Source organism: Neofelis nebulosa, chromosome 13 (assembly GCF_028018385.1).
Source record: "Neofelis nebulosa isolate mNeoNeb1 chromosome 13, mNeoNeb1.pri, whole genome shotgun sequence".
Lineage (NCBI taxonomy): Eukaryota > Metazoa > Chordata > Mammalia > Carnivora > Felidae > Neofelis > Neofelis nebulosa.
Genome location: NC_080794.1, coordinates 78,024,986 through 78,043,857, shown reverse-complemented (window position 1 = coordinate 78,043,857; position 18,872 = coordinate 78,024,986). Strand labels below are relative to the sequence as shown.

The following is an 18,872-nucleotide window of genomic DNA, read 5'->3' as shown; positions in this document are numbered from 1 at the left end:
GGGGGGGGGGGGTGGGGGGTGAGCGCACAAAGGCCAGAGGGAAGGCGAAGGCCAGGAGGGCTGTTGGCCGGTGGGCGATCCAGGCCCGCCCAGGTGAGGACGTGGAGTGGGCCGGAAAGAGGAAGCGGGGGGGCTGTGACCTCGCTTTCCGACCCCTTCCCGGGCCCCCACCCCCAGCACACCTCCTCCCCACGCTCCTCCTCTCGGATTTCACCGCTCAGAGGAAGCCGCCCAGGCCACCACCCACCTGCGCCAGGTGCGGCCCACAGGCCAGGGCCACGCTTTGGGGTAACAGCTATGCTATATAGGCCCTCAGGGTTTAGATGTCCCTCCTCGGGCGGGACAACCCTCAGACAAGTTACTTAGCTTCTCTGCGCCTTATTTTTCTCATCTGTAAATGGGGCACTCCCATGGGAACTCACCCTTAGGGCAGCTGTGAGGATTTGGCAAGAATACCGTCCCGGGTGCGCTGTGTCACAGCCAGTGTTCTGCAAATGTCCGAGTGTGTTCGAAATTCCCATCACTGCTGTCTAAACCCTGACTGTGGCCCTCCCCCCGAGACCACGTGTCCTGGCGGTGAAGGCCTCACTTTTGAGAAATGACCTGCTTGGCATTGTAGCACTGGGCAACATCAACGGATGCCCAGATGCAGGAGCTGTCCCTTTTGAGGGGACCCGGGCCATCCTGGAAGAGGGCGGGGGTCTGGCTGGGGAGGCAGCATCCCATCAACATGCCGCGGTGCCCCCCGCCCTACCTCTGCTCACCCATCTTGGACTCTGTGCCCATCTTTGGGGACTTCTGAGCCCTTCCAGCCAGACCTTATTCCAATTCTTCATTGTTTAGCAGCATCCTTGGCCCCTAACTCACTAGATGCCAGTAGCACTGACCGCATACCCCAGTTGTGACAACCAAAAATGTCTCCAGACACTGCCAGGTGTCCTGAGGTGGCGTTGGGGGACAGCCGAAGTCACCACTGCAACCTTTTCCACCTGGAACCACAAAGGCCCTGGGTCTGGGGGTGCTTCTTCTCTTCCCTTTTCTGAGGTTCCGGAGTTTCACGTGGGGGCTTCTGGGTCCTGCTCATCTTTGCATTTCTAACCTCGTGACAGTTGTTGGCCACAGTGAGCGTACAGTTCATGATTGCTGGATGGATGGGTGGATGGATGGATGAATGGATAGGAGACTGGGTGGATGGAGGAGGTCCCAGGAGGGGAGACACTGGGGGACATGTAAAAGGTGAACGCCCCTTGGTAGTAGGCCACTGGTTTTATCTGCTGGTTCTGTGTTAAGATGGTGGTGCTGCCTCCCTTTCCCAACCCCCCGGCAGGGTCTTTCTCCTCCCAAGGACTCTAGCACACGTGTGAGTTCTTGAGGCAGGGACATTCGATTAGATCATTTCATTCCCTCTTCCCTTCGTTAACAGAGAGTGAAATCATGGAGTCTTCCTCCAAGACCTTCATGAGACACCTGCCAGTCACGCCAGGCTACAGTGGTAAGTGGTGACGTGCCCTGCCGATGTGCCCAGCAGAACCGTGGTCCTGCTCACTGTCCCTGCCTTGGTCCGCTGTCCGTGTCTTTCTGGCCAATTGGGCCAGTACAGACACGTTGGCTTCTTTAGGACCCTTGTGGAAAGCACTCCTTTGCCCAAGATGGCTGATAACGGGGTTCTGATGAATGGAGAGATACAACTTAGGCCAGATCTCCCAGGACATGGCCTGGTACGTGGGAAGCACCAAATGTCCCTTGAGTGCATTTGGACCAGGATAGACACACTGCTAAGGGGACAGACACAATGAATAAGCTGAGGCCCTGTCCTTTTTCCCAAGTCGAGCTTTCTCAAGTGTTGCACGAGGGTTGTTCTTATGGGCCCATCCCTTCCTGTGTCCCCCAGAGGGAGAGTGGTCAAGTGCCCCGGTTTGTCTGGAATGGCCCTGCTTTCAGCACTGAGAGTCCTGTTTCCCAGGAAACCCCTAAGTCCTTAGCAAACAGGGATAACTGGTCATTCTACCCAATAGTGCTTCTCCTCAGGCTTCTGGGCTACGGGGGACTTACTAAGTCACGTCCCTGTGACAGATGCAGTGGTCCTCATGGGCACTCCGCTCTCACAGATAGGTGTTCTTAGGAGAGGAGATGCACGGGGAATATTCCAAGGTGCCCAGCCTCACCCCTTATCCCACTGGCTGGTTAAGGGAGCAGGCTTTGAGTTCTAACAAACTGAAGTTTCAGTCCCTGCGTGGCCACCGTGTGTGTGATTGTAAGAGTACTTTCTGTGGTAAGTATAAGTGTCTATTAAATGGGTGTATTCGTTTCTTAGGGCTCTGTTTATATTTTTTTAATTTTTTAAAAATACCTTATTTATTTTTGAGAGTGACAGAGTATGAGTGGGGGAGGGGCAGAGAGAGAGGAGACACAGAATCTGAGGGCTCTGAGCTGTCAGCACAGAGCCCGACGTGGGGCTCGAACTTGTGGACCACGAGATCATGACCCAAGCCAAAGTCGGACGCTTAACCGACGGAGCCACCCAGGCGCCCCTCTTAGGGCTGTGTGTGAAACAACAGATACTTATTCTCTCACAGCTCTGGAGGCTAGCAGTCTGAAATCCAGGTTTGGTTGGATCATGTTCTCTCCGGAGGCTCTAGAGGAGGGCCCTTCTTGGCTTCCAGTTTCTGGTGGCCCCCCGCTGTTCCTTGGCTTGTAGCATCACAGCTCCAATCTCGGCCCCCATCTTCACGCTGCCCTGCATCTCGGAGTCTCTTTCTCAACCCCCTCTCCCTTATAATGGAGTGCTTTCGACAAGTATCCTAAGAAGCTAAAGTGTCTGTCCTGGTGAGTCAGCTGGCCAGACATAGACAGTGGACTAAGGCAGAGACAGATGGATTTAGGGCACATCCTCAGCCAAGGATAATCTCATTTCCCAGTCTTTCATTATGGCTGCAAAGAACTGTCAGGTAAGGTCCCATTCGCAGGTCCCAGGGGTTAGGACTTGGGCACAGCTATTTGGGAGACACAAGTCAAACCTCTACACAGGATAATGATAGATTTCTCATCAGATTGTTGTGAGGTTGGAAGGAGCCAGCACACAGGCTATTTAAGACGTCCCGGCCCTTAGTAAGACTCAGCGAGCGTAGCTTGTGGTCCCCCGTGTGTGTGCACATATACAAGTACATAAAATCTCTGCAGGGCAGGGGAGGCTCTGGTGGCAGGGCCCCTCGGTTTCTATGGTCTCCCCCCCACCACACTGAGGTATCTTTTGACTGCCCCTGGGTTGGGGACACTGGCTGGTGGGTGGAGAACTTCAAGATCAGTTTAGAAATTAGATTCTTCCAGAAGCAGCTTCTCACAGGGCATAGGAGGCAGGGTTTCTGCTTTTAACTCTGTGGTCAGGTTTTCTTTAGGGACAAAGGCAAAATGTCCGGGCCCTGGGAACGAGTGAGGGGTATTTATGTATTTATCTATCTAGCCATTTAAAACCAAATTCTTAACCAGTTTTCCCTCATCCATTCTTTAAAAAACAAAAAACAAAAAGAGTTTTATTGTGACAATATTATAGTCCCTAGGATTCAGCATCTAGTTTAAATAAACACTTGTGTTTTACCCATACTAATAGTAATGATTACATGTTATTTTGTGGGAAATGGCAAAAAATTGTTCCAGGGGGTGGGCCTCACAGATAATGAATTTACCTTTTTGTGTAATAGGTCTCAGCTTTTAATAAGCCCGCAATTTCCCTCGACAGTCCGACAAAAAAGATCCCAAATTGCATTTGGGACGTGTCAAGGAAAATAAGCTTTCTCTCTAAAAAGATGAAATAATTTCAATTACTCCTCAGACCATCATTTTGGCCCATTAAATGCTTTCCCCATTTGCTGTTCAGACTGACATCAGGGGCTTTGCTATCAAAGAATATGACTGTCATCGTCTTTGTCGAAACGGGCCGTCCCTCCCCAGCTCCGAGGTCATTTTTTTTTTGTGGCCTGGGGAGGGCCTGGCGCAGCGCAAACAGCCCCGCTTGTGTTAATGGCCTTTGGGGAAACGCAGTGTCGTTGGCCCAGGAAGAAATGCCAAGTGGTGGGCTGGGGTTCCGGGGAGTTTCCGCAGGTTCTAATTGCCTCGCTGAAGGCCCCGATGCATCGGCTCTTGCAGGCTTCGTGCCCTACCTTAGCTGCCAGGAATCCACCAGCAAGGACAACATGTCCCACTGCCTGAAAACCTTCCAGGAAAGCACACAGCGATATAAACACCAGCTGGAGGAGTTTCGCTGCTCAGTGGCCACTGCCCGGAAGCTGAAGCCCGTTTGCTCGGAGGAGACGGTTCTGCGGGAGCTGCATCAGTATTATCAGCAGTATCACGCCCTGAGTTTGGGTACTGGCTCCCGGAAACCTGCCCCCTTCCCCCCTGGGCACAAGTGCAGGGCCCGGCAGGCCCCAGGGGACACAGAATCCAGCACCCGTGCCAAATCCCCAGGTGGTAGTGCAGGATGGAAAGGCTTGGTCTCATAAGATGAGAAAGAGATGTTTCTTGGGGGGGGCGGGGCAGAGGGACACGGTCCCAGTTGGGCAAGAGAGTGCTGGGAACTGAGACCCTGGGCAAGTCACCAGGAGTGTTGGGACCTCACCTGCCCTCTCAGTACGTACGTACACGTGTTAGCTGCTTTGTCTGTGCTGGGCGCCGTTATTTCATGAACCGCGACGTCAGTGCTGTGACGGCGAGACTATGATTCCCGCTTTGGAGACGGGGAAAGTGAGTCTGCAGAGGTGGTGGTGACCCTTGTCTGAGGTCAGACCTCGGCTCGAACCCGGCTCTTCCAGGTGCTAGGTGGGTGGGAAGGGGTTGGCCCTGAACAACAACCACAAAAGCGATGACAGAAACAACTGACGACGTGATTACGTGTAATGCTAATCACAGCCATGATTTGCCATAGACCATTTTTAAGGTCTAAAGGCCTGTAGGAAAAGTAACGAACTCCAGAACTGCCTTTATTATCATTACTCTAATTGCTTGGGGTTGCAGACTCACATGCGTGTTGTGCTTTAAAGTTTTCCAAGCCGTAACATCTGCCTTCAGAGTTTAGGATTTAGCCCCGTTCTGTGACTGCTGAGTGACGTAGGGCACATTGCTTCCCCTCTCTGGACTACAGCTCCTTCATCCAGTGCGGGGAAGGATGGACTAGAGGCTCCCTACGGTGCGCTCCCGCTCTGAGGTTCTGGGACTCGGTGGCCTAATTCTATTCTGACAGCAGCTAGAAGAGGCAGGCGGGCAGTTACCTTTCATCTCACAGATGTGAAGTCGCTCAGGGTCAGCGCCAGAGTCACTCGCGACCTGAAGGCAGTTTCCTGGTGCTCAGCCTGATATGCTTCCTTCTGACCTGGTTGCTTCTCCTGATTCCTTTATGTGCACGGTCAGAGCGCAATGTGGGAAGCTTCTTGATTAATCTGGGAGAGGAGCAGGATCCGTTGAAGGGGGAGAACTAGAGAATCAGACAGACGCAGGCTTGAAGCCTGGCCCTACCACTCCCTTGCCGCGTGACCTTGGCCAAGACGCTCTTAACTTCTTTAAGGTCTCGGTTCTTCCTCTGTAAGGTGTAGGTAATTACAGTGTCAAGTTCTTACAGTTCGTGAGAGAATGAAATGGGAGGGTATTTGCAAAGCCCCTACCAAGGTGCCTGCTACTCGGTGTCGACCAACCCGCGATAGCTGCCCTTAGCACGTCTGGGGTTCGCCTCAGAGGCGAACCCACGCTAAGGTTCGCCTTAGCCTCTCGGGGTTCACCAGTGTAGCTGTTGGGGTGCCAGCTCACTGTGTGGCTTCTCAAAGCCTTCAGAAAGCACGGTGTCTTTACAGAATGCAAACACGTAAAGAAACCTCTCCAGGAGCCTCCAATCCCCGGCTGGGCTGGCTACCTCCCGAGAGCCAGGGTCACGGAATTAGGCTGTGCCACGAGGTACACTGTGATGGCCAGAAACTGCTACAGAGACTTCCTGGACCTCGTGGAGCAGGCCAGGAAGGCACACCTGAAGCCATATGAGGAGTAAGTCTGGCTTGGGGCGTGGGTGCGGGTGACAGGAACCAGGGCGACAGCAGTTGTCGGGCTGGGGCGTTCCCGGATGCCCCATCCCAGCTCTAGGGGGCCTTTGATTTGTTTTACAGAAGGGGCCTCGTTTGTAATGGGGGCCTTTAAGGTGGGCCGCTCCCCTCCACTCCCCACCCCACCCACCATTTTCCAGAAGCCCTGCTTGCGGTCCTGGCTGGTTTGCAGGGCAGAGGCCGGGAGGAAAAACCAACAGGGCCACGTGTCCTGGCAGCAACCTACGGCCCAAGGGCACCGAGGGAGGGACATGGTGTGGCACCGCATAGGGCAGCTCTTTGGCCTCAGTTTTCCCTTCTGCAAAATGGAGATACGATAATCCTTTCATTTTAGGATAAATCGTAAGGATTAGAAAGAAACACGCTGTGCTCACGGAGGATGTGCAGAGATGGTATTTTTTCTTTTTATTATTAAAAAAAAACGAGTAAGTCTATGACTTCTGTTCTTCAGAATATACGGAGTCGGGTCCACACAGCCTCCTTCTGCTCCTTCTCCCAAGGTTTTGCAACACCAAGGGCTACTGCCAAAATATCCGGAGTTTTCTATCCCAGGTAAGGGGGGGGGGGAGTCCTTCTTGCCTTCCTACTCTTTTTAAAAGGGGGATGGCATGTTTGCAGAGCCTCCCTGCTTAGCTGGGCCATCTGCCTGCAACTGGTGGGGGTGGTTTCTCTTCCAGGTGGTGGCTGTCCTGCCCATGGAAGACCCCTGACAGAGGACCCCAGGCCTCCAGTGACGTGTGGCTGTGCCCAGAGATCAAATATGTCCTGCAACGGGAAGATTTATCTAGAGCCTCTGTCCTCAGCAAAGTATGCAGAAGGCTGATGCAGACAGCCTCTCAAGGAGAGGTGAACTTCAAGGGGGGACTCAAAAGCTCACCATTCTTACATGAGAACCAGGCCCTGACCCACACCCAACAGGCACTACGGACCTTTCAAAATCTAAGAATCCTTTCGACTGCCACCTGCACCCTGTTTGGCAATAGCATGTCATTAATGATAAAGGCTTTTATTGTGTGGGAATAAAGAGGATGCTTCTCAGCATGCTGAAGGTTTCTATGGTGAGGGGGGTTGCAGGTTATGTTGACATTCAGACGAGCTAGGGAGAGGCCCATCTCATCCTTACCTTGAGGTGACCGTGTGCACCTGGATCAGACTCTTCCTGAAGCCCTAGCCCAGCCTCTCACCATCAGTCCCCGTCAGCCATCTTGGGTCCTGACATGGCAGTTCCCACCAGTGGCACAGATGCCATGCCCAGCCAACCCTGCTGTCTCAGAATCCCAGTCCCCAGGCGACCCGGTGGCAGGCACGAGGGGTATTCATTTCATCGGGCTTCTGTGACACTGCCTCAAAGAGGCACCAAAAGATGATGGAAGTTTATTGCCTCGCAGTTCTGGAAGCTAGAAATCCAAGTTCAGGGAGTGAATAAGACCATACTTCCTCTGCAACCTTAAGGGCGAACACTTCCTTGCCTCTTTCCAGCTCCTGGTGGTGGTTTGCTGGCAATCTTTGGGCTTCCTTGGTACGTAACTATAATGTCTGTCTTTATTGTCCCGCAGCATCCCTCTGTGTCTCTCTGTCTTCGCATGGCAGTCTTCTTGAAGGACACCTACAAAGAGCCTATTTCCAAATAAGTCATAGTCTTGCGTGCTGGGGGTTAGGACCTCGATATATCGTTCTGCGGGGACACAGTTCAACCCACAGCACGGGCTTGCCTCCTTCTGCCACTAACAGGCACTCTCTCTGACCTTGCTTGGCATCCGCTGACACTCAGAAGGCCTCAAATGCAGCCCTCCTGGTGCAGTGAGACCACTGTAGGCATCAAAAGGCTCAGAAATGGGCAGAGCCAAAGGACACAGTACTGTCCCGTTGGGGGTTTTGCCCAGGGTGGGAATTTTCACCAGGGTTCCCTGGGCAGAAATCACGTGTCAGATCTTTACCTCTGATGAGTCGAAAGAGCTTTGATGAGAAAAAAGCTACCTATTTGTTTTTATGAACCTCCTAGTGGGACTCAGTATTCTCTTCTCTTATGCAACAAACCATAGCCGTACCTATCACGTCAGCTCGTCCTAATGGAAACCACAGATCTGTTCCTATCATCTGATGTTTGTTGCAAACAGCTTAAAATAATGTCAGTGCGGATCACCACTTTATAATTATGTAGTTGTTCAAGCTACTTTATCTACCCTCTAGTATATTGTTATTCAGTCTATATATGAAGAAACACACGGTGAGCTCACAAATTTGTCCTATTTAATATTTTCACCATATTTCACATAATCTCACGTATTTGACTGTCTGCATCTAAAAGCATTGTGAGAAGACGCTCACAGCTTTCACCAGACAGCCAGAGGGGCCCTGGCACCGAAATGTCTCCTTGTCCAGGGAAACAACCGAGGATGTGTGTACAGGGTGATTGTCATACAAAACAAAACAACAACCCAAACCCCGTAAGACTTGGGATTACAATATATCCCTTTGTTAAAAAATAATGTGATAGAAGAGTACTGCTATGGACAAATATTTATAATACAGGACATGAAAAACAGGACATAAAATGTGTAATAACAGCGAGCCCACACGCGCGCACACACACACACACACACACACTATGATCTTGCTTTTTATTTTAAAAACAGTTGTGGGAGGGGAGAGAATGCTAACCCATGGTGCTACCAAATGGTTATTTGGATGATGATACATCACTAGTTATTTTTATTGTCTTGTGTGCATGCTTTCCAATTTTTCACAGCCAACAGGTATTGTTTTCATAATCAGGAAAAAATGTTATTTTTAAAGATCTCGGCTGTTTTCATCTTCTTGAGATCGTATGTTTAGACGCAAAAAGCCATATCTCAGTAGAAGGTAGCTGGCATCTTGTTCAAAGGGCTGGAAGAGACTATAGATGAGATTTTTTCCAACTTTCTTAAAACCCTGGGACCCCACTATCCAGAAAGGAAAGCAGGAGATAGATCCGTCGCCTACCTGGGGCAGGTGGTCCAGCCTGCCACGCCTCTGCGGCATTCAGAAGAGAGCAACGCCAAAGAGGTGTCTTTCTGGTCACCTCTTCCAGACCCACAGAATTTGCAGATGATTGCTCCGGACTCAAGGTTATTTAGCTCTTTGCCCTTGAAATTAAGGGGTGCCAGGATTGAAATGATTCCTTGCAAGGAGCCCTCATCTTGATCTTATCCGCGGTACCATATAGCACATCAGTGTTTAAGTCACTGACTGATCCATTTGGTACCACCTTTAAAAATTGGCTTGAAGTGTGACACAAAAGCAAAAAACAACAACCCAGTGACAGAGGTAACGGAATCGAATAAAGGCAATCAAGAATTGTTTCATAGTATCTAATTCTTCTCCAACTTCGTGATTCAGATCACCAAGTTCAATGTGCAAATCTGTAACTCCTTTTGTAGAAGCAGTTCCACACTGCAATTCTTTTCCTTAATCTTTGTCCTTGCTATTTCTCTCTAGCCTATAATTTCTGGAGCGTCATCTGTCGGGGGAGGTAGGGAGGTGATTTTACCGCGCAGCAAATTATCATTATTAGCACAAGCTGCATCCGTAATGAGCTCATTCTTGCCACTAAAAACAATTCCATTACCTGATAAGACAAATTTCCGTGGGTCTGGAGACACTGAAGAAACTGAGGGTGAGGGCTTGCATGGTTGCTTTTAACGATGGGTGGGCCTTTTGTGGGATAGTTTGACTTCTCTAGCATTAAAGTGCTCCTTTGTGGTCACTTCTTTATCTTCCTGTGTGAGAATCCCCCCAGAGGCCAGATACCGGGAGGAGATGGCCAGGTTTCTTGACCTCACTCCCCCATTCCACGGAGTAGTGACAGGCTGGCCCCAAACAGGATCTCGGTTACAGCTTTAACTTTGCTCCAGCCCAGCCACGAGGCCTGTGGCCAGGAGGTAGATCTCAAGTCTGTGTTTTTTTCCTGGCTGTGTGACTCTGAACACTTTCCTTAACCTCTCTGAGCCTCAAATTCCTACTGTATAAAATGAGAACAAAACAGGCCGGTCAGTAGCACGATTGGCTATGAAGATGAAGAGATTAGGCAGGTACATCTGGTCCACACGTGCTCGGTAAATATTGTTATTGTCAATTACCATTAAGGTAAAGGGATCCGGGAACATTGCGGACATAGGTTGGGGATGGGGGTGTTCTGTCTTTGAACCCACCCAGAGAATTAACAGAAAACGGTTCAGAACCCGGGCTCCTGGCCACTAATAAAATGCTCTCTTCCCTGCTGTACATTTCTTCCAGGAACTCTACCCCAGGAGGGAGGCAGGACACGCATGATTGGCCAATAATAAAAACAGAAGCGGCTGCTAATGTCCTTACTTATGTCAGGCTCTGGCCTAAGTCATTTGCCGGGAATAGCTTATTTAAGGAATATTATAACCCTTTTGCTCTTGCAGATGAATAAACTGAGGCAATTTGCTCAGAAGCACACAGACAGTAAACGGCAGAGCCAGAACTTGAACCCAGGCCGTCTGAGGCCAGAGTCTGCCCACCTAACCTTCATGTCACATTGGCATGTCCTCCGTGGCCACTGTCACAGTAACGTGAACCACTGCTAAATGAGCCGTGGTTTCACCATCGAATCGATCCAGAAAGAAATGAGATGAGAGGATAAACGAGAAACGCGGAAGTTTAAGAATTGTGATAGAGCCAGTATAATGGGGCTCAGGATGTTGAGAGCCGGGCTCTGGGCGGGGATTGGGGGGGTTGGGGGACTTCACGCGGGTTTGTGCCATGTGACTACTGGGTGATCTGGAGTGAGAAACTCGGCCACTCCCAGCCTCAGTGTTCTGTTATAAAGTGATGCTTCCTTCTTCGTGAGGTTGAGAGGCTGAAATGGAATCAGGCACACAAAGGGCATGGCAGGGCGTTTTGCAGGCACAAGACTCACGGGCTACCCTTGACCAAGCTGGAGGCTCTAGAAAAGAAAAGCGACAAATCGGGGCCCCTGGGTGGCTCAGTCCGTTAAGCACCTGACGATTTCAGCACAGGTCTTCGTCTCACGGTTCGTGAGATCGGGCCCTGCCTCAGGCTCTGAGCTGACAGTGCAGAGCCTGCTTGGGATTCTCTCTCTCTCTCTCTCTCTGCCCCTTCCCCACTCTTTCTCTCTCTCAAAATAAATAAATAAACTTTCCAAAAAAAAAAAATAGGAAAAACAAAAAGGCAGAAGTTAAAAGGTTTATTTAAGGCCAGAGACTGGAGGCCCTGATCTCCCTGCCCTGCTCCTAGGCCTTGCTCATCAGCCCCTCTCCCACCCCAAGAGTTTCAAGAGCCGGGGTCTTGGCTCATTTCCCAAAAGGCCCCTGAGTTCCTCAAGCTTATTACCCCCCACCCCACCGCCCCCTGGCCTCTTCCCCAACAAATTCCATGAAGTTTCCCTTGGTGCTCAGCCCAGAACCAGTGCTCCACAAGCGTGAGCCATCATCAGGTGAGACGACCCAGCAGGGAGAGTCCCCAACTGCCCCCTCCTTGAAAGCCTCTGTTTTTCAGCTGAGGTGGGGGGACTTGATGGGGAGAGTGGGGTCTACCAGCCTCCATCAGTCTTCCAAAAGTAGGCCCCACAAAGGAGGCTAATGTGTCCCCAACAACAATCCACATTCATATTTGGATTCAAACCAGATTTGTTTGGATTCTCCAAAGGCTGAGGGGGAACGTGTACCCCTACCTTTCCCGACCAGCCTGGTGTACCATCAGGAAGGGCCACCAGGCATTCCATGGCCTGAAGGAGCTGAATAGCCAGCCTCAAGGTCTTTTAGGCCTCATTTCTGGTATGTTTTCTCCCGAAGGTCACGCCAAGGGCAACTGTGACCAGGCCTCTCCATCAGGCTGCTGAGGCATCCCCCCCCCCGCCCCGCCTCCCACAGTCCCAGACCCCCGCTTCAGGGTTTGGGGGCCAGCAGCTGCTAACAGACCTCCGGCTCAATGCCATTTTACCTAAAGCCGCTTCCGTTGGCTTAAGCTCAACGCAATTTTGGCGATCGCTTATTTTTCAACCCATTTGTCTAAATGGCATTTTTGACTCATTTTATGATTGGCATACACATTAATCACATGTGCAGCTTTGTGAAAGTTGAGGTTTTATTTCCCTTAGTTGTCTTTTCTCCTCATTTTTTCTACTTATGAACACTTTGAGGACCTTTTAGCCAATGTGTCCATAAAGCTTTCTGTGAAACTTATTGTCACAAAAGTGGCATTTTATTTGAGGGCTACCTCAGCTCCCTGCCCTGAAGGTGCCAATCCTTTTAATAAGACATAAATCACTGAGGCCTTTCCTTCTAAAGCAAGGTTTGAAAACTTTCTCTCTAAAGGCCAGATAGTCCTTTTTTTTTTTTTAATGCTTCATGGGCCATCTGGTCCCTGTTGCAAATACGCAATTCTGCAGTTTTAGCAGGAAAGCAGCTTTAGATAATATGTAAATGAACAAGTGTGGCTGTGTTCCCATAAAACTTTATTTATAGACACTGAAATTTTAATTTCATATCATTTTCATTTATCACGAAATAGTAGTCTTCTTTTGAGTTTTGTGAAAAATTATTTAAAAACGTGAAAACTATTCTTAGCTGGAGGGCCATACATACACAGGCGGCCCGCGGACCCTCATTTGCCGACCCCTGCCCTCAACAACGCTTTAACCCAAGGGTGTGATGCTATGATGCTAGCCAGGATCTAATCATAAGTGATGCGTTTTGTAAGTAATTTGGGTCATGCAGGTGCCCTCTTTTATTTATTTATTTTTTTTGAGCGCGCGCGCGAGAGAGAAAGCAAGGGAAGGGCAGAGAGAATCTTAAGCAGGCTCCAGGCTCAGCGAGGGGCTTGATCTCACAACCTTGAGATCATGATCTGAGCCGAAATCAACGGTCGGATGCTTACCTGACTGAGCCACCCAGGCACTGAAGCAGGTGCCCTCTTAAGAGAGACCCCTTTGGGAAACAGAACCTCTGTGCATCCAGAACACAGAACATAGTCCAAACCCACCTCCAAAAGGGAGCAGGACAGGGTGATGTGGAGCTCAGATCAGCTGGAAGAAAGCCTGCGACTGGTCAAAAGATAGAGACAAAGGCCTGCCAGAGGCTTTTCATACCCTGCATTACAGTTAAAATCTAATTTAGATGAAAATAGATGCACAGAAATTAAATGTGCGTGTGAGGTTTTCGTCGCTAACTTGTGTGCCCTGTAATGATAGCTTCACCAAATTTACTCCTGTGGCTGGAAAATAAAGATGTTTTTTGAAATTTGATTTTGTGGTTTCACAAATTGTTTTAGCTCTGTAAATAGTTCAGACCCCATTTCTGATCTGCTTGAAACAAAAATAGAACATTAAAGTGTTTAAGATTCAATCAAAGGTTTGCTGTGAGCGGCACAATATTAAAATAACAGAAAAATCAATTTTTATTTTGAACATGATTTGTCACAAATAGCGTCCTAATAGATAAGGCTGATTATATGGTAGTGAATGTAATTTATATATACCGAGCTCTATGCTTTTGTCAGAGTCATCATTAAGAAATTTGACACATAAGCCAAAGAACAATAAATGTCAGCTGAAATATATACCAGTTGGATATAAATGGGATGCTGAAATGCATGATGCTGGCACCTGCTGTACTTACAAGTAATAATATGCAGTCTAAAGCAGCTTGCGTTTTCAAACAAGAACTCTTTTTATGTTGTCATTTAAAATATCTCGTATTTCTGAAGGTCAGGAATAAATGGCACTATTAGCATTAAAAGCTAGTAAAAGAAAAAGTCATCTGTTGTTCATTTAACATAACATTTTATGAAACAGCTTTGTAAAGTGCTCATTATTTTTCCCCTATGGAAGCTGAGGAGACAAGAGGAAGACACCTGGTTCTTAATGGAAGGCTTTGTATCACACCTCCGTTACCATTTTTAAAAAATGTTTATTATTTATTTTTGAGAGAGAGAGAGAGAGAGACAGAGTGAGAGCGGGGGAGTGGCAGAGAGAGAGAGAGAGGGAGACATAGAATCTGAAGCCGCTCCAGGCTCCGAGCTGTCAGCACAGAGCCCGACGCGGGGCTCGAACTCACGGACCGCGAGATCATGACCTGAGCTCAAGTCGGACGCTTAACCAACTGCCCAGGTGCCCCTCTGTTACCATTAAATCCTGATTCAGTGAGATCTTTGCGGGAATTATGTGGTTTGTGCCTGGGCAGGTAAATGCTAAGAAATCAAGCTGTCTTTACAACCGTGGTCTGCTGGCTCTGTCTGCCCAGGTCCTGGGTTTTGTCCTCATCTGTAGTGCTATGTGACGTAAGCGTGACAGCATAACACTGGGGACAAGTGGCAAGACTGTCAGAGCCTGAAGATGGAGGGTTTTGATGTGACAGGTGCAGGCTCCCAACATAAAGAGGAGGGAGCCTCTTGTGTCTCTTGGGGATAGTGACAGATGAACCAGGATCTGAACACAAATACAGACGAGGGACTGGGGTCACAGAAACTACTCAGTCACCATTCACCAGCAGCCCCTCCTACCAGCCACATGTTCTGAACTCCAAAATATTGTAAACCTTCGATTTTGTATTTTTTCCTTTTAAAATTGGATCCAAAATGAAAACTACAAAAAAAAAAAAAAATAGCATGGACAAACACACCACTATAACCACCATGTGGAATTAGCAAAGACGAACTTTTTGTCATGTTCGCTTGATGTCCTATTGTAACGAAAGATAAATGACATTACTGATAAGGAAGGATTCTAATTTGTTCACGTTTTGATATTTTGTACCACATGTACAGTGGGCCGCAGTGTTTTGTGAATAAAAATGTACATAAGGGATGCCTGGGTGGCTCAGTCAGTTAAGCTCAGGTCTGACTTAGGCTCAGGTTGTGACCTCACGGTTTGTGGGTTCGAGCCCCACGTCAGGCTGTGTGCTGACAGCTCAGATCCTGGAGCCTCCTTCAGATTCTGTGTCTCTCTCTGCCCCTCCCCCGATTGTGCTCTGTTTCTCCCTCTCTCAAAAATAAATTTAAAAAATTTAAATTAAAAAAAATGCATGTCAATGGTAATCTCTGTATCTAAATGGTATCTTACTAAGCCTTGTTTTTGCCCTCAAGAGGACATTTGGGGGATCTATCCATGTGGACATATATGGACCCTTCATTACTTTTTGTTGCTAACGTTGTATTTTGGACATTCTGACGGTTGTAAATGTCATGTTGTTAATTTCACTTATATGCCACTCCTTTCTGGCGAAGGTAACTCTCAAACATTTATTATTCAGACCCCTCTTTGTGCATTGTCTGCTCACGTCCCTTTGTCCACTTTTCTATCAGACTGTGCTTTCCATTATGTTTGCTGGATACTAATTCCCTGTTGTGCCCACTTCAAATACTTTCCCTGAGGCTACACTTGTCTTTAATCTTGGTCATGGTGACTCTTAAAGAATAACTCGGGCCTGCCTGCTTTTCCTGCTTCATTTATTGGCTGTTTATCATGTGTCAGGTATTGCATTAAGTCCTTTGCATCTTTTATCATTTTTTTTAACGTTTAAAAAAATTATTTATTTGAGGGAGACAAAGAGAATGCGAGCAGGGGAGGGGCAGAGAGAGAGAGTGAGAAAGAGAGAGAGAGAGAAAGAGAAAGAGAGAGTCCTAAGCAGGCTCCCCATGGTGAGTGCACAGAACCCAACACGGGGATCTCATGAAACTGTGAGATCATGACCTGAGCCGAAGTTGGACACTTAACTGAGCCACCTAGGTGCCCTGCCTTTTTTTTTCTTGTCAGAGCCACCCTGTGCGGGAGGATTACTGTCATTCCCGGGAAGGCGTTGAGGTTGGAGATGTGATGTAACCAGCCCAGGTAGTTCAGGCAGAAAGGATGCTGAGATTCAAAGCCAGCTCTGCCCTCCTGGAGAACCAAATCTCACAGGGTGAGAAGAGGTAAAAGATTAGCGAGTGTCCTTACAAACTCTTAGGAGGAAACATACGTAGTTCTCCACCCTGGCAGGGAACTTTAACAACACTGGTGTTGGGCTCCAACCCAGAAATTCTGACTGGGCCAGGGTGTGGCTGGGACATGGAATTTTCTTTTAAAGCTACCCAATTTAGAGGCACCTGAGTGGCTCAGTCAGTTGGACATCAGGCTCTTGATTTCAGCTCAGGTCATGCATGGTTCATGGGATCGAGATCCCCACGTCGGGCTTGTGCTGACAGAACGGAGCCTGCTTGAGATTCTCTCTCCTTCCCTCTTTGCCTCTCCCCCGCACATGCACATGTTCTCTCTCTCTCTCTCTCTCTCAAAATAAATTAACTTAAAAAAATAAATAAGGGGTGCCTGGGTGGCTCAGTCAGTTAAGTGGCCAACTTCGGCTCAGGTCATGATCTCGCGGTTCATGAGTTCGAGCCCCGCATCGGGCTCTGTGCTGACAGCTCAGAGCCTGGAGCCTGTTTCCGATTCTGTGTCTCCCTCTCTCTGACCCTCCCCTGTTCATGCTCTGTCTCTCCCTGTCTCAAAAATAAATTAAAAAACGTTAAAAAAAATTAAAAAAAAAAATAAATAAATAAAGCTACCCAGTTGATTCTGATGTGTGGCCAGGGCTGAGAACCTCTGTTCTATCATTTGTAGCTTTACTGAGATCTGGGGAGTCTTGTAGGTCTCAGATATGGACCGATTTCACTGCACCAGGCCCAGATTTTAAATGCTCTATTGGGTTTCAAGAAAATAATATAGAAAATACAAAGAGAACAAGGCTAATAAAAGAAAAACCCCAGGGTGTTGAGCTCAAGCACTTCTGCTCTGCTACAAATCCCAGGCATCCCTGTGAAGGGGCACGGGAGCTCCTAGGCTCTTGTTCTCGGAATCTCGGGATGAATCACCTGAAATGCTCTGTCACGACGCCCTTCCCAGAATTGCTAAATGAAGCTGTTTCTGGATTCTAAGAATTGAACAGGAAATACCCCAACTATGGCCCAGCTGGTGCACCCCATAGCACCGCATCCTATGCCTCAAAAGTAACATCCACTATGTGTCACCGGCGTTCCACTCACTGGGGTCCCAGGAACAAGTGGGCAGGCTGGCCGAGGGGTGTGGGAGGTCATGTGTGGGCAGAAGGCCAGGCTGGAAGGGCCACACTCCACAAAGGCCCCCAGTGCTGTGCCTGGGGTGGCATTGAGTCCCCCAAGATCTAGGCACAGGCTCTGCCTACTCAATGGGCAGCCCCTTGGATTACGGCACCTGCAGAACCTTCCGCGTAGGAGCTGCGTCCCGGCTGGCTGGGTGCCAGCCCTGTGAGGAGACGCCCAGGCCCTTCAGCTGACTTACCCTTTCCTCCCAGGGAGAAGGATAACTTGGGGGAAATATTTGCATTTCACAGAATATTCCAATTTTCTTCATTTTAAAGTGCTCTTTAAAGTAAAAATGATACGGGGTCGCCTGGGTGGCTCCGTCAGTTAAGCGTCTGCCTTCAGCTCAGGTCAAGATCCTGTGGTCCATGAGTTCAAGCCCCACATCAGGCTCTGGGCTGACAGCTCAGAGCCTGGAGCCTGCTTCAGATTCTGTGTCTTCCTCTCTCTGCCCCTCCCCGACTTGCGCGCACGCTCTCTCTCTCTCTCTTTCTCTCTCAAAAACAAATAAACATTAAAAAAATTAAAAGTAAAAATGATATGAAAAAGATGCCTAGAATTGGCAAACACCTTGGACAGTTTACAGAGAAAGAAACGCAAAGGGCCATTCAACAGGAACAAGATGTTCACCCTGGTTCATAATAAAACAAACGCCAATTGCAATTTAAGGAAAAGCACCTCAACCTACCGAATTCAGAAAAGGTTGGACGATTCACCATGTTGGTAAGGGTGCGAAGCGCCCTCCCGTTAGAAGGAACCGAATGAAATGACCAATGTTTGACCTTCTTGGCCCAGAAGGGTGGCAATTTCGTATGGTTCAGCCGAAATCCTGACCAAAAGAAGTCCATCCTAAATATTTGCTGGACAGATTTTTGTAATGTAAAACAACCACAGAGGATGGCGATCGCATGAATATCCATCCCGGGAAATTTTTGGAAAACACTCTTATGTCCATTAGCAGAGACAATCACACCACATGCACCCCTCAGTGGAATCTAGGAAGCTGTAAGAATGAAGAGGTTCTTTCTGCATCATTAGAGAATAATATCTAATTTATTGATAACGCAAAAAGCAAAGTTAGAATGGTGTCTATTGTATCCAACCAGTTGTCTGAAACACAAAGGGTGGGGGTGGGGCTGGGGCTGCCTATGTGAGGGGAGGCACACGTGGGTACGTGTAGAATATTCCTGGAAAAAGACTGTGCTTGTCTCTGGGAAGGGGAACCAGAGACTTGGAGGGTGAGGGTGGACAGAGACATAGCTTGTGTAAGAATACTCTTCTAGGTCTTTTGCATTTTGTACCATGTTACATATTAATTTATTTTAAGCCCCTTTCCCACCAGACCACAGGCAGGCTTTAATCTAGATAATAATTGCCCTGAGTTACTCCTGCTATAGGCCGCTCCTGCCTGGGGTGTGCTTCCTACCCTGGGATGTTAAAAGCTGGGTGGGCACCACGTGGGAACAATGATGACCTCATCAAATGGGACAGAAATTCATTGTCGAAGCAAAGGAAATACATTAGAACAGGCCACACAAAGTGCCCTGAAAGACAGAGATGGTGGCAGAGGGGGGCCAGGGGGGACTTTTCAGGTGTTCCCTCCCGTCCCACAAATCATTTCTGAAATATGACCCCAGAATACGGCGGGTGTCAAATGAACACCTCAACACCAAA

The 18,872-nt window shown here is 48.7% G+C and overlaps 1 protein-coding gene across 4 annotated transcripts; it reads left to right on the top strand.

The window, feature by feature from the left end:
* Nucleotides 1-5: 5 nt before the first annotated feature.
* Nucleotides 6-7,124, top strand: SPMIP5 (sperm microtubule inner protein 5). Of its 4 annotated transcripts, none has more exons than XM_058697897.1 (6): nt 6-93; nt 1,424-1,492; nt 4,144-4,464; nt 5,841-6,027; nt 6,535-6,635; nt 6,761-7,124. In XM_058697897.1, the coding sequence occupies exons 2-6, from the start codon at nt 1,435-1,437 to the stop codon at nt 6,904-6,906; spliced, it is 813 nt and encodes a 270-aa protein (XP_058553880.1). In that variant the 5' UTR covers nt 6-93; nt 1,424-1,434; the 3' UTR covers nt 6,907-7,124. The 4 variants fall into 4 exon arrangements, with proteins under 4 accessions (XP_058553880.1, XP_058553882.1, XP_058553879.1 ...); XM_058697899.1 differs by lacking the exon at nt 6-93 and adding an exon at nt 100-256 and having other exon boundaries at nt 4,144-4,362; XM_058697896.1 differs by lacking the exon at nt 6-93 and adding an exon at nt 100-256.
* The last annotated feature ends 11,748 nt before the right edge of the window (nt 7,125-18,872 follow it).

Excerpts from the sequence above, each read along its gene's own strand:
- SPMIP5 (XM_058697897.1), top strand. The coding sequence starts at position 1,435 with ATGGAGTCTTCCTCCAAGACCTTCATGAGACACCTGCCAGTCACGCCA. Across the intron at positions 1,493-4,143 it reads AGTCACGCCAGGCTACAGTG|GCTTCGTGCCCTACCTTAGC; the intron begins GTAAGTGGTGAC and ends CGGCTCTTGCAG. Across the intron at positions 4,465-5,840 it reads CACCCGTGCCAAATCCCCAG|AATGCAAACACGTAAAGAAA; the intron begins GTGGTAGTGCAG and ends GTGTCTTTACAG.